This window comes from Oryctolagus cuniculus, chromosome 12 (genome assembly GCF_964237555.1).
Source record: "Oryctolagus cuniculus chromosome 12, mOryCun1.1, whole genome shotgun sequence".
NCBI classification, from domain to species: domain Eukaryota; kingdom Metazoa; phylum Chordata; class Mammalia; order Lagomorpha; family Leporidae; genus Oryctolagus; species Oryctolagus cuniculus.
This window is the reverse complement of record NC_091443.1, coordinates 24,206,035-24,218,422: the sequence shown is the minus strand read 5'-3', so window position 1 is coordinate 24,218,422 and position 12,388 is coordinate 24,206,035. Positions and strand designations below refer to the sequence as shown.

Genomic DNA, 12,388 nt, shown 5'->3' with positions numbered 1-12,388 from the left:
TTTTTTTTTTTTGACAGGCAGAGTGGACAGTGAGAGACACAGAGAAAGGTCTTCCTGTGCCATTGGTTCACCCTCCAATGGCTGCCGCAGCTGGCACGCTGCGGCCGGTGCACCGCGCTGATCCGATGGCAGGAGCCAGGTGCTTCTCCTGGTCTCCCATGGGGTGCAGGGCCCAAGCACTTGGGCCATCCTCCACTGCACTCCCGGGCCACAGCAGAGAGCTGGCCTGGAAGAGGGGCAACCGGGACAGAATCCGGCGCCCCGACCGGGACTAGAACCCGTTGTGCCAGTGCCACAAGGTGGAGGATTAGCCTAGTGAGCTGCGGCGCCGGCCTGCATCTTAACCACTGGGCCGGACGCCTGCCTCCTCCAGGAAGCTTGCAAAGACCTTTCATATACGCTGCTGCTTGCTGCTGCTGTAGCTCATTTAGGGAAAGAGGAGCACAGAGAACAAAATTGTGATCCTGTGTGCAGCACGCAGTAAGTTCCTAAGAATGAACAGTGGTGTTTTTTGGCAAGCAAACAAAGAAAACTAAAGAAGATAAGCAAAAAATCTTAGGGATCGGAGGCAATGGAGCTGATGATCACATCAGAGGTGTTACAGCTGTGAAGTGTCTGCTCGAAGTTAGAAAACTGAAGAGCTTCAAAGAGGAGGAAAACATAAATTATGGCAGATAAAAGCTAAATAACTTTATAATTAAATATAAATTGCTACTCTGGCTTTTGTCACTGTGCATGATGGGAAATTAAGCAATCTGGGCTTATGCTAAAAATCCAAGGTCATTTGGAGAGCTCGGTGATAGAAGGAATTTATTTCCTCGAAAGGGAAACTGGGTCACAAAAAGGGACATCAGTGCCTTCCTTCTGGGGCTGCCGAGTATTTAATAAGGAAGTCATGCAACACGCATAGCACAGGCCCTGCACACGCAGCTGCTTAGTTACTACTGTTCTTTCCCATGAGATAGAATATTGCCATCTCAAAAATGCCAATGTGTGCATTCCTGTTTAGATTTGAAGAGTATGACAAACATTTAGAACTCTGTAATTTATGACCTTTGCATTTACAATTTAAGATTTTTATTTATCTGAAAGGCAGAGTTACACACAGAGAGGGGAGAGAGAGGGAAACATCCTCCATCCACTGATTCACTCCCAAGATGCCTGCAATGGGCAAGGGTTGGGCCAGGGTGAAACCAGGAGTCTGGGGCTTTTTCTGGATCTCTCACGTGACTGCAGGGGCCCAAGGACTTGGGCCATCTTCTGCTGCTTTCCCAGCTGCATTAGCAAGGAGCTGGATTGGAAGTGGGGCAGCCAGGACCTGAACCAGTGCCCATATGAGATGACGGTGTAACAGGCAGTGGCTTAACCCGATACACCCCTATACCAGCCCCTACATTTACAATTTTAAGACAAGTTTGAAGAAGGGAAAGATTCCACTTACCAGGAAAAAAAAAACAAAACAAAACTATACTGAAGTTTTAAGGAGTGAACTGGCATAGCACTTATGACTTACTTTAAAACAAACCAAAAAATAAATAAGGAGGAATATGGCAAAATGCTTACAATTTATAAATCAAGGTAATGGGGATTTGAATGCTCATTTAGCTATTCCCTCCATATTTCTGTGTATGTTTGAAGATTTAAATAATAAAAAAATAAAATAGAACATTATATTGAGGTGCATTTATAGAATTTTGAAGTAGGGAGGTCTTTCTAAAAATAGCATCAGAACCCAAAATCATAAAAGAAAACATCAGTAACTTCAACAACCTGAAATTTGCAACTTTTAAATCTTAAAGACAACTGGACAAACTATTCAGAGTATGAGATAAATATCCTTGCCATATTTTTCTTATCTATAAAAGTTCTTTCTAAACAATACAAAATAGCAAAGATATGGGTGTGTGTTTTATTAGTAATCAAAGATATTAGTGAAAATAAGAGCTTTTTTATGCGTAAGATTTGCAAATATTAAGATGACACAAAAGCTTACAGGGAGCAGACCTATCAATCACGGCTCGACACTGCTGGTGGCAATGTTCTGTGGTGGGCTCTTCGGGAACACACATTATTGCTGTCCTGCAAACACTACGGATGGGCACTTGGCTGATAGGCGGTGCAGTCAGATGCAGTTAGCATGCCTGCACGCCTGCACGCCACCTGGAGTATCCAGGTGTGAGTCCCGGTTCTGCTCTCAGTCCCAGCCCTGCTAATGCCTGGGAGGCAGCAGGTGATGGCTCCAACAGTCGGCTCCCTGCCATGTGGGAGACTCGCATTGAGTTCCTGGCTCTCAGCTTGGGCCCAGCTCAGCCTTGGCCTCTGCAGGCACTTGGGGAATAAGGCAGCACATAAGTAAACAGTGGTTTCTTTTTTTCCAAGATTTATTTACTTATTTGAAAGAGTTACAGAGAGAGACAGAGACAGAGAGAGAGAGAGAGAGAGAGACATTCCATCCACTGGCTCACTCCCCAAATGGCCCCAATGGCCGGAGCTGGGCCAGTCCGAAGCCAGGAGCTTCTTCTGGGTCTCCACTGTGGGTGCCAGGCATCATTTTCCGCTGCCTTCTTAGGCACATTTTTTTTTAAAGATTTATTTATTTGAAAGTCAGAGTTACACAGAGAAGAGGCAGAGAGAGAGAGAGGTCTTCCATCCGCTGGATCACTCCCCAGATGGCCGTAACAGCCGGAGCTGTGCCAATCCGAAGCCAGGAGCCAGGAGCTTTCCCAGGCCAGAGCAGAGAGCTCCAGAAGTGGAGCAGCCAGGTCTTGAACCAGCGCCCATATGGGATGCCGGCACTTCAGACTAGGGCGTTAACCCACTGCGCCACAGCGCCGGCCCCTTCCCAGGCACATTAGTAGGAAGCTGGATCAGAAGTGCAGCAGCTGGGACTTGAACCAGTATCCATTTGGGATGCCAGTGCTGCAAGTGGTGGCTTAACCTGCTGCGCCACAGTGCTAACCCCAAAAGCTCCCTGTTTCTCCCTCATCATCATCATTTCTCTCTCATTCTCAAATTAATAAAAATATTTTAAAGATGTATGTACTTATTGGAAAGATAGAATTAGAGAGAAAGAAGGAGACAGAAAGAGACAAAAAGAGAGCAAGAGAGAGAGGGTGAGAGAGAGAATCTTCCATCTGCTGGTTTATTCCCCAAAGAGCCACAACAGCCAGGCCAATGTCAAGAGCCAGGGGCTTCTTCTGGGTCTCCCACATGGGTGCAGGGGTCCAAGCACTTGGGCCATCCTCCACTGCTTTCCCAGGGGCAATAGCAGGCAGCTGGATGGAAGCAGAGCAGCTGGGACACACACCGGTGCCCACGTGGCTATCAGTGTCGCAGGCAGCAGTTTTCCCCACTATGCCCCAACACTGGCCCCTTCAGCACTCCCACTTTCAGGAACGTTTGTTAAGGGGAAATGAGAATGGCAGCAATGACTAGTACGCTGTCCACTATACTGACATATAGAACAGGAACATCATAAACATGTTCCATGGTCATCAGTAAGTTCTCTGCATACAGAATGTCAATGACACGGTATTTTACCACCTTAATGTGGTAATAGAGACGACGTCCACCTGAGAAGTGAACATGCCGCACGGAAAGCTCAAGGACCACTTGGGTGTAAAACAGTTCCTGTGTACACCTCCATTTTGGGAGAAGGGGCCAGTGCTGTGGTGCAGCAGGTTAAGCTCCTACCTGCGGGCCAGCATCCCCTATGGACACTGGTTTGAGTCCCGGCTGTTCCACTTCCCATCCAGCTCCCTGCTGGTGTACTTGGGAGAGCAGTGGAAGATGGGCTGGCTGACTGGGTTCCTGAACCCACATGGGAGATCCAGAAGAAGCTCCTGGAACCTGGCTTCAGATCAGCCCAGCTCCAGCCATTGCAGCCATCTGGGGAGTGAACCAGCTGACAGAAGAGCTCTCTGTCTTTCCCTCTCTCATCTGTAATTCTGCCTCCTAAATTAATAAATCTTTGGAAAAAAAATTTCTGGAGGAACTGTTAACACTGCTTGTTACTTGAAGTGGTGATTGTGTATCATCTTTACTTTTATTTCACTGTACTTTGAACCATCCATACAGCTTTGTTTTTTCCAGTCAATGTGGATTATGCTATTGAAAACTCCCTCCATCAGTCATTCTGGCCCAGTGTCTTACTCTGCTCTCATCAGGCAATTCAGAGATTTCTGGGAATTATTAAAGGTAAAAACAAGGGAAGAATGGGCGGGGGTAGGCAGAAGTACTTTCTGTGTGTGTGTGTGTGTATGTGTGTGTGCACACGCGTGTGCTGTGCGTGTTGGTGTTAGAGGCCTGGATGGCTCTGGTGGGGGAATATAACTCCTTTGGTCCCCACTGCGTCCTGTACCCTGTGCAAAAGTCAGCACTTTTTTCCAACACTCTATCATCGCTGATCTGTCTGCAGAGTCAAAGCTGTAGATAATGTGTGGTCTACACTTTATGGATTTTCGCAGTTCGACTGATTGGCCCAGTATGAGCCAAGGCTGAGGAGAGACTCTCTGAGCTCCCAGGTAGAAGAGGAGGTGGGAAATGGAGAGAGGAACACAGAGGGAAGTTTGCTGCAGGGCCTGGATGGAGAGGCAGCCTCGCTAGAGCTCTAAGGACACTGAATGTGGAGCCTAAGAACAGGAAAGGAGACCCAGGCGCAGCACAAAATACACGGGATCCTCAAAAGGTTCAGGGAAAATCAAAAGGTTCAGGGAAAATGTGTTCTATGAAAAAACTATGCATGGACCACAAATTTTTTTGCACCAAAAAAAACTTATCTTTTAATTCCATTTTCCAGAAACCTCTTGAAATCCACTTGCAGAATAAATGGTTCAGAGGCCCAGTCTTGTGCTTGGGTTTGGGCCCGGCCACTTAACTCTGTGATCAAGTCCATTTGCAAAATCCAGACAACAGCGGTGCTCAGTTCCTGCTGACCACAGAACCAAGCTCCCAGCAGACTTAAGGAGCAAAGGAAACCAAGCAGGAGAAGGGAGGCGCCCTCTGCATCGACCTTCTGCTGCCATCGGCCCGTCCTGTGGTGATCACAGACGTGGGCTCTGCATCTGGAAGGCTCGAGTAAAGCACAGGGACTGCGTGCGACTGCTTGTCTGCATCCCTAGCTGAGATGCCATGAGGTCAGTGTCACTCAGATGCCTGGCCAGCCACACCCCTGCAGCAGAGCTCCAAACAGAGGCTCAAGTTCCTCCAGAAAGTGGCAAGGCAGCAGATGCCCCAAAGCCAGTCTCTCGCCTTGTGGGGAATCTGGGGAGCTTCATCTGCAAAGCCAGCAGTGCATTCATGGGAACCCTGCTAGAAGCCGGAACAGCACCTCTGTGCTGGGCACTGGCCTCACACCCTGCTTTGATGAAAGTGTCAATCAGGGACAAGCATGTAACCCAGTGTGGTTAGGCCACCAGTCGGGACACTCACAGCCCACTGGGAGCGCTTGGGTTCAACCCCAGCTCTTTCTCCTGATTCTGGCTTCCCACTAATGTGGATCCTGGGAGGCAGCAGTGACAGCTCAAATATTTGCATTCCTGCTACCCGCATGGGAGACTCATACTGAGTTCCCACCTCGTGGCTTTGGCCAGGCCTGAGCCTGACCACCGTGGGCATTTAGGGAACAGACCAGAGGATGTGAGCCTTCTCTCTTTCTCTCTCTCTTTCTTTCTCTCTCTCCCCTTCTCTCCTGCCTCCATCTCTCAAATAAATAAATTTTTAAAAATTAAAAGTAAAAGATTAAATCTCAATGTTTCCTCCTATGAAATGATTAACTTAGCCTCAACCCAGGCAGTTACATCACTGGATATTTTTATGTGGTTGCAAGAGCAATGTTTTTTTTATAGCAAGCCTCAGTAGCTCTGCAAACATACACACACTGCTATATTTCTAGTATCTACACCCAACAGGGCAGGAAAAACAGGGCCTTTTATATTCTGGAGAATTTGAACCTTCCAGGGTCCAATTTCATTCCTGGTTTTGCCCTGACACCTTGCTTAGAGGTCATCGTGGTATCCTTTAATGGTCTCGTGGCACCTGCGTTTGGGTACCTCCTAAAAGCCCCCCTATTCGGTCAGGGAAGCCTTCCACCCACATCACTTACTGGTAGAGATTTTTCACAGACTGCTCGGTGCGGGTCAAGCTGAGATACTGTCCTTCTCTCTTGAGGTCATCGGCCTCCCCGCGGCAGAAGCCCACCCGAGCCGGCAGCTGGAGCTGGACGTTGTAAGACTCTTTGGGGCGAGTTCCAAAGAACTGAAGGCCATTGGCAGGATACAGAAAGAGGGCGTAGGCATCAGACTCATCAGACACCAACACTGCCTGGAAAGTGTTCAACTGCAGGAAAAAAAAAAAATACAGGAAACCTCCTTAAAAAAATAAACAGAAGATGAAAAAACCTGAATGCAGGCAAAGCATCACCAAGTGCAAAGGATTCCTCCCTTTCTCAGAATTTCTCCGAGCTGCTGCCAACACAGTCTTTTAAAAATGTCTTCTTCACTTTACAGATAAAATTTTATAAGCGCTATTATTTACTATGACCAGCACCTCCTACCAATTTAGGTCAACACTTGATCTGAAATATGTGTAGGTAAAACGTATGTTAAAGCAATAAAAGTATTTTTAAAAGGTGTTAAATCTCTCTCACGCAAACCACTCTCAGGGCTAAGAGCACCAAGCAGAATTAACTCATCCATCCCCAGAGTAACGGCCCTGATTCAGCACTGGGGCGTCAGCCGCTCCCGTCTGGATCACTCACTAACCCGTTCATTTTGCCATCTCTGACACGCCCACTATGGCCAGACTCTGTCTTAGGCACCAGCTGATCAAAAGCCCTTCCTCCTGTTCTCTCTCTTCCTTCCCAGGCACTGTGTCACATCCAGGGATTTCCATGGTTCCTGGGCAGGGGAACCAGAGATCCAGGGGCCAGCAGATGAGCCCAAGGTCAGAAGGGACGTAAGGGGCAGGCCAGTCGGCCTCCAAGTCCATGCCCCACACCACTAGGCCACCCTACCTACTCCTGAGCATTTCATCCCAGGGCATTTGTGACGTGGCCCAGGCTCATGCCGCATCTTCGTCCGACTATTTAACGGTCCCTATCTTCCCCATCTACTTCGATGCTTCTAGACTAGGGAACTTGGAAAAGCTTGTAGAAAAAAAAAAAAAAGTTCAGTTGAACAATAGTTTTATTTGGGCGCAAAAAAAATTTTGAAATCCATGCATGGTTTTCTTCCTAATGGCATTTGCTGTGAACGTTTTGAAGAAGCCTTGTTTTGAACTTCGCTCCAGTTTCCTGGCCCCCGGGACCCCCCCCGCACTGCCAGGGCGGCCCCTCGAGAAGCTCCGTGACCGCCTGGCAAAACCCGTCAGTTCTCAAAGCCTCCAAAACAGCACTGCAGCCGGTTCCAGCCGGGTCAGCTCATCTTGACGGCTAGGTGTTGACTGCTTGTAACGCCATTCGTACATTCACTTGGACGCCAACCAGCCAATTCGCCGAGCCGCCTTCCACATTATGCTTGATGCTGCCGGTGCCAAGGAGCAAAGGCCAGGAGCTCTCCTCACTGCATCTGCGGCAGGGGCAAGCTCAGGACCTCGGTGGGGTGGGGAGGTTCCCAGAGGCAGCCTGGGAATGTGGGAGCCAGATGAGGAGAGAGAAGGGGAGAGGGAGGGAGAGAGACAGACACCAGGAGCCTGGATCGGCCGCACATGCAACACCCAGGTCCTAAAGAATCATTCTTTAACATCCCACTCGTTCTCCTGTTTCCAGCCGGATGCTTGCCCCGACCTCTGTCCAGCGCCCTGCCCCCCTCAGTGTGCTGGCAGTACCGGATCACCCCGAGAAGATGCTCCGCTGGGACTCCGAGATGGCCTCTCTCGCTAACCACACTCCCTTCACGTTTTGCAGGGCCCTGGGGCCTCACAGAGAGCGTGCCTCTGCGAAGCGCTATTCCCTGACCTGCGCCATCGCCAGCCAGCCACAGGGAGGCTAAGGGAGGAACCCCCCATGTCACCGAAGACCGCGGCAAGGAAGGAGCGTCACCCTCCTTGGGTTATGTCCTAAGTCGCCCCAAATGCTGCTCTAGCTCTCTTCTAAGGCTCATTTTTCCTTTCGAGGCTTAATTTCAAAGTAGAGCTCTGTGGATAGGACAAGAGAGACTCAGGCTTAACATCAAAGTGAGAGACAGCGGGTCAGAGAGGTCTGTTATTGTTTGCTTTGTTTTTTTAAGATGTATTTATTTATTTGAAAGTCAGAGTTACACAAAGAGAGGAGGAGAGAGAGGAAGGGAGGGAGGGAGGGAGGGAAGAAGGGAGTGGGAGAGGGAAGCGAGGGGAGAGAGAGAGAGAGAGACACTCCATCCGCTGGTTCACTCCCCAACTGGCTGCAATGACAGGAGCTGAGCCAATCCAGAGCCAGGAGCCAGGAGCTTCCTCCAGGTCTCCCACATGGATGCAGGGGCCCAAGGACTTGGGCCATCTTCTACTGCTTTCCCAGGCCATAGCAGAGAGCTGGATTGGAAGTGGAGCAGCCAGGACTCGAACCAGTGCCAAAATGGAATGCCAGCACCGCAGGGAGCAGCTTCACCTGCCACGCCACAGCTCCGGCCCCCAGGTCTGTTATTGTTGTAGGTGTTTCATCAGCAAAGCTTGACTTTTCCACAAACCAAAGGCAAGGAATGCTGTCTTTCTTATTTCCTTAAAGATTTATTTATTTATTTGAAAGACAGAGATAAGAGAAAGATTGAGAGACAGAGAATGAGCGTCCATCCACTGGTTCACTCCCCAGATGGCCTCAATGGCCAGGGCTGGGTCAGGCCCGGAAGCCAGGAGCTTCTTTAGGTCTCTCACAGGGCCCAAAAACACTTGGGCCATATTCTGCTGCTTTCCCAGGCCATTAGCAGGGAGCTGGATCAGAAGTGGAGCAGCCAGGAATTGAACGGGCATCCATATGGGATGCTGGCATTGCAGGCTGTGACTTTGCCCATCGTGCCACAATGCTGGTCCCAAGGAATGTTTTCTAGAATCTGTTGGAAGCTAGGCAGCCATAACTTATGCCAATGTAAACAGGGGCTGCTCATGTAATATACGCTACATCATCAATCAAGATGGATGTAATGCTTCAGAGTTACACTTTAGTCACGATCAATGAAGTTCAGGAGTAGGCATTTGACATGGTTGTTATGATGCCTGCATCCTGTATCTGAGTGTTTGGTTCAAGTCCTGGTTCCTCTTCTGGTTCTAGCTTCCAGCTAATGCACACTGGGAGGCTAATGCACACCCTGGGGGTAACAGCTCAAGAGCTTGGGTTCCTGACATCAATCAGAGAGCCCTGAATTGAGTTCCCAGCTCCTGGCTTCAGACTGGCCCAGCCATGGGCTGCTGTGGGCATCTCACAGTGAATGTGAGATCTAACCAAAGAAAAGCCATCAGGGAAAGAGAAAGCCTCCTTAAAAGTGAAGCTTTCAAAGTTGCCAGCCTTGACTACCCAAAGTCAGGGCAAGATGGGTGAAATCCTAGGTTTTTCTTTTCTTGTTTTTTTTTTGTTTTGTTTTTTTTTTTTTTTTTTTTTAAGTTTTCATTTACTTGAAAGGCAGAGAGAGAGAGAGAGTGAGAGAATGAATTTTCAAAATGGCTACAACAGTGGGGCTGGCCCAGGCTGAAGCCAGGAGCCAGGAGCTTCTTCCATGTCTCCTACGTGGGTACAGGGGCTCAAGCACTTGGACCATCTTCCACTGCTTTCCCAGGCGCATTAGCAGGGAGGTGCATTGGAAGAGGAGCAGCCAAGACTCCAACTGATGCCCACATGGGATGCCAGTGCTACAGGCGGAGGCTTAACCTACGCCACAGCCACAGCCACAGCACCAGCCCTGAAATCCTAGTCCTAAACTGAGGGAGACTACAAGATAAGGGGTGTCTAGACCATGAAGAGTTCCAAGGGCTGGGAGAAGCACACAAACCCTGAGGGGGAAGGGTCTGGCTTTAACCCGCGGATCTCCACTTCCGTCTCTCCTCCAGGCGGCCAGCGAATGATTTCATTTCAGCTGAAACCAACTGGACGCCTCCTTCATGCTGCCCTTGAGACAAGCCATCTCTCCCAGGGCGAGCATTTCATTTCCACATCTCTGCTGAAACCGGCAGCTATCAGAGGAAGAAAACCAGCTCCTTTCTCCTAGGATTTATGACCACGAAGGACACTCTGAAGGAGCTTAGCTGTTCAAAACCCACTCCCACACCCAATGAGCCCTGGCAAATGTCCCTGTCAGGTCTACCCCATTTTCCACCCACCTGCTAGGGAGCCCGCCTCACACAGCCCTGAAGGACTCCTCCTCTCAAAGCCCCCCTTGACTGCCTTCCAGATGGGAAAGGTCCTTGCATTCCCAGATGCAGCCTCCACCAGGGTTCCCCGGGGCTCTGTCTTGGAAGGGAAACCCTCAGATGGGCTGCCAAGCCCTACACAGGGGTCACTGCTTCCCAGCTTCCCCAGGACCCCAGGGTGGAGGGGAGGAGGCACCTCCAGGGAAGGGAACAGCAGAGAGAGCAGCAGGCCAGCAGCTGCTGCACTTCAAGGTTCCCGCCTGGCTGTTATCAGAGAGAAAAGCCAGACTCCCAGCAGAGAGCCGGCAGGGGTCCGCCTCTCCCTTCCCGGTAAAGGACATCACCAGTCCTTCTGGCTTGATACTTGCCAGGGCCAGCACTGGCTTGATACTTGCCAGAGCCGGGCTGATGGACACAAACCATGTCCTCCAAGAGTTTCTCATATTTGCAATTCCAATCATCAACTGCAGCCACCTGGCAAAAAAAAAAAAAAAAAAAAAAAAAAAAAGGCAGACCAAGGCCATCCCTCCCTGCAAGAGGTTTGTCCAAAAGGAACAGGAAAATGAATAAGGAGGGTGACTCCCAGGGGGTCACGGGGTTCTCCTCCCTGCCTTCTGTCCAGCCACATGCTGTCCACACTGTGGATCACTGGCTCTGTCCTCCTCTGACACCCCATTCCTTGGTGTCACTCTTCATCTGCCACTGCACACAGGACACTGGCCCATGCATAGTCCCCCCTCATTCACTTTCTACACAGAATCCCATAGATCCTGGGGCTGATGTTGGGGTGCGGTGGGTTAAGCTGCTGCCTGTGATGTTGACATCCCACACTGGAACGCCAGCTGAGTCCTGGCTGCTCTGCTTCTGCTCCAGCTCCCTGCTAACATGCCTAAGACAGCAGCCAATGAGAGCCCACGTGCTTGGGCCCTTGCCATCCACAAGGGAGACCCAGATGGAATTCCTGGCTCCTGGCTTCAGTTGGGCCTAGCCCTGGCTATTGCAGCCAAAAATTTGGGGAGTGAACCAGCAGATGGGAGATACCCCATCCATCTGCCTTTCAAATGAATAAAAAAAAATCCTAAAAAAAAAAAAAAAAATCCCATAGACCCTGCCAAAACTTCCAAGACAAAAGCTCAGCACTATCACATGCCTGAGGGCAGAGCCTCCTGGACTCAGTCGTCCACAAAGCCACAGTGCTGCTGGGCCATTTCCACACCACGTCTCTGTCCTCTGTGTCTTCACAGCTCAGCCTGAGACTCGGGGTGAGCTCTCCCAGGCACACAACAGATCTCCCACTGCCCCTGGAACTCAGCCCCACAAGTCAGAAAGCTACACCCAACTCCTGTTGTTGTCTCTCACTGCCCCTGTAGCACCCAGCCCGGGGTCCGCGACCCACCAGCCTTCAGACCAGGTCGCCAGCCCCCATCCCGAGGCCTCGCCGGGGCAGCCTCCTGAGCCTCTGACTTACGTCACTACCGGGACTCCCTGGCCTATTTCTTCAGCCTTCCCTCAGGACACTCCCTAGCTCAGAACAATCTCTCTCGCTACTTGATTCTTCATGTCCATTCTTCCAACTCAAGTTCATTCTCCACATCCACACGTCAACGCGAATTCCAGGTCAACAAAACACTCCCCACACTGACACAGATCTACGGAAGGCAGTTCACAACCTTCACCCACAAAGCAACAACAAAATACTCCTTCCCACAAAGAAAACACGGCTAAAGTAAACACCCGTCCTTGTCACGTCACCCAGCAGTAAGCTCTCTGAAGATCAACACCGTGATCTCATGCTCTATGACGCACCTCTGTTCGTTAAAAAAAAGAAAGACAGAAAATCTCAGATTCCCTGGGATGATAAACTCTACTTGTTCACATTTTTTCGGAGACAATCACATCTTGACATTCCTGCAATATCAAAACATCCAGTCACACCCAATGCCAACACCCATGGACGCAAAAGGCACCACCTGAAATGGTTTTAAATGGTAAAGACACCACTCCTCTGTTATCTTCCCGTTTCCAGTAACTCTGCAATGCAAGGTTAGCATGCTGAGATTAAAGAAAGCCACGCAGA

At 49.9% G+C, this 12,388-nt stretch overlaps 1 protein-coding gene and 1 pseudogene across 2 annotated transcripts in view; both read right to left on the bottom strand.

Annotated features, from left to right (window-relative positions):
- The window catches only part of NID2 (nidogen 2), a 71,704-nt gene that overhangs the window by 53,426 nt on the left and 5,890 nt on the right, over positions 1-12,388 (bottom strand). For both annotated transcript variants that reach the window (XM_051822843.2, XM_051822844.2), the window contains exon 3: positions 6,104-6,336. In XM_051822843.2, the coding sequence (XP_051678803.2) occupies positions 6,104-6,336 (233 nt within the window). The remainder of the gene's footprint in view (positions 1-6,103; positions 6,337-12,388) is intronic.
- On the bottom strand, positions 4,930-6,007 carry LOC138844576 (mitochondrial import receptor subunit TOM6 homolog pseudogene; annotated as a pseudogene).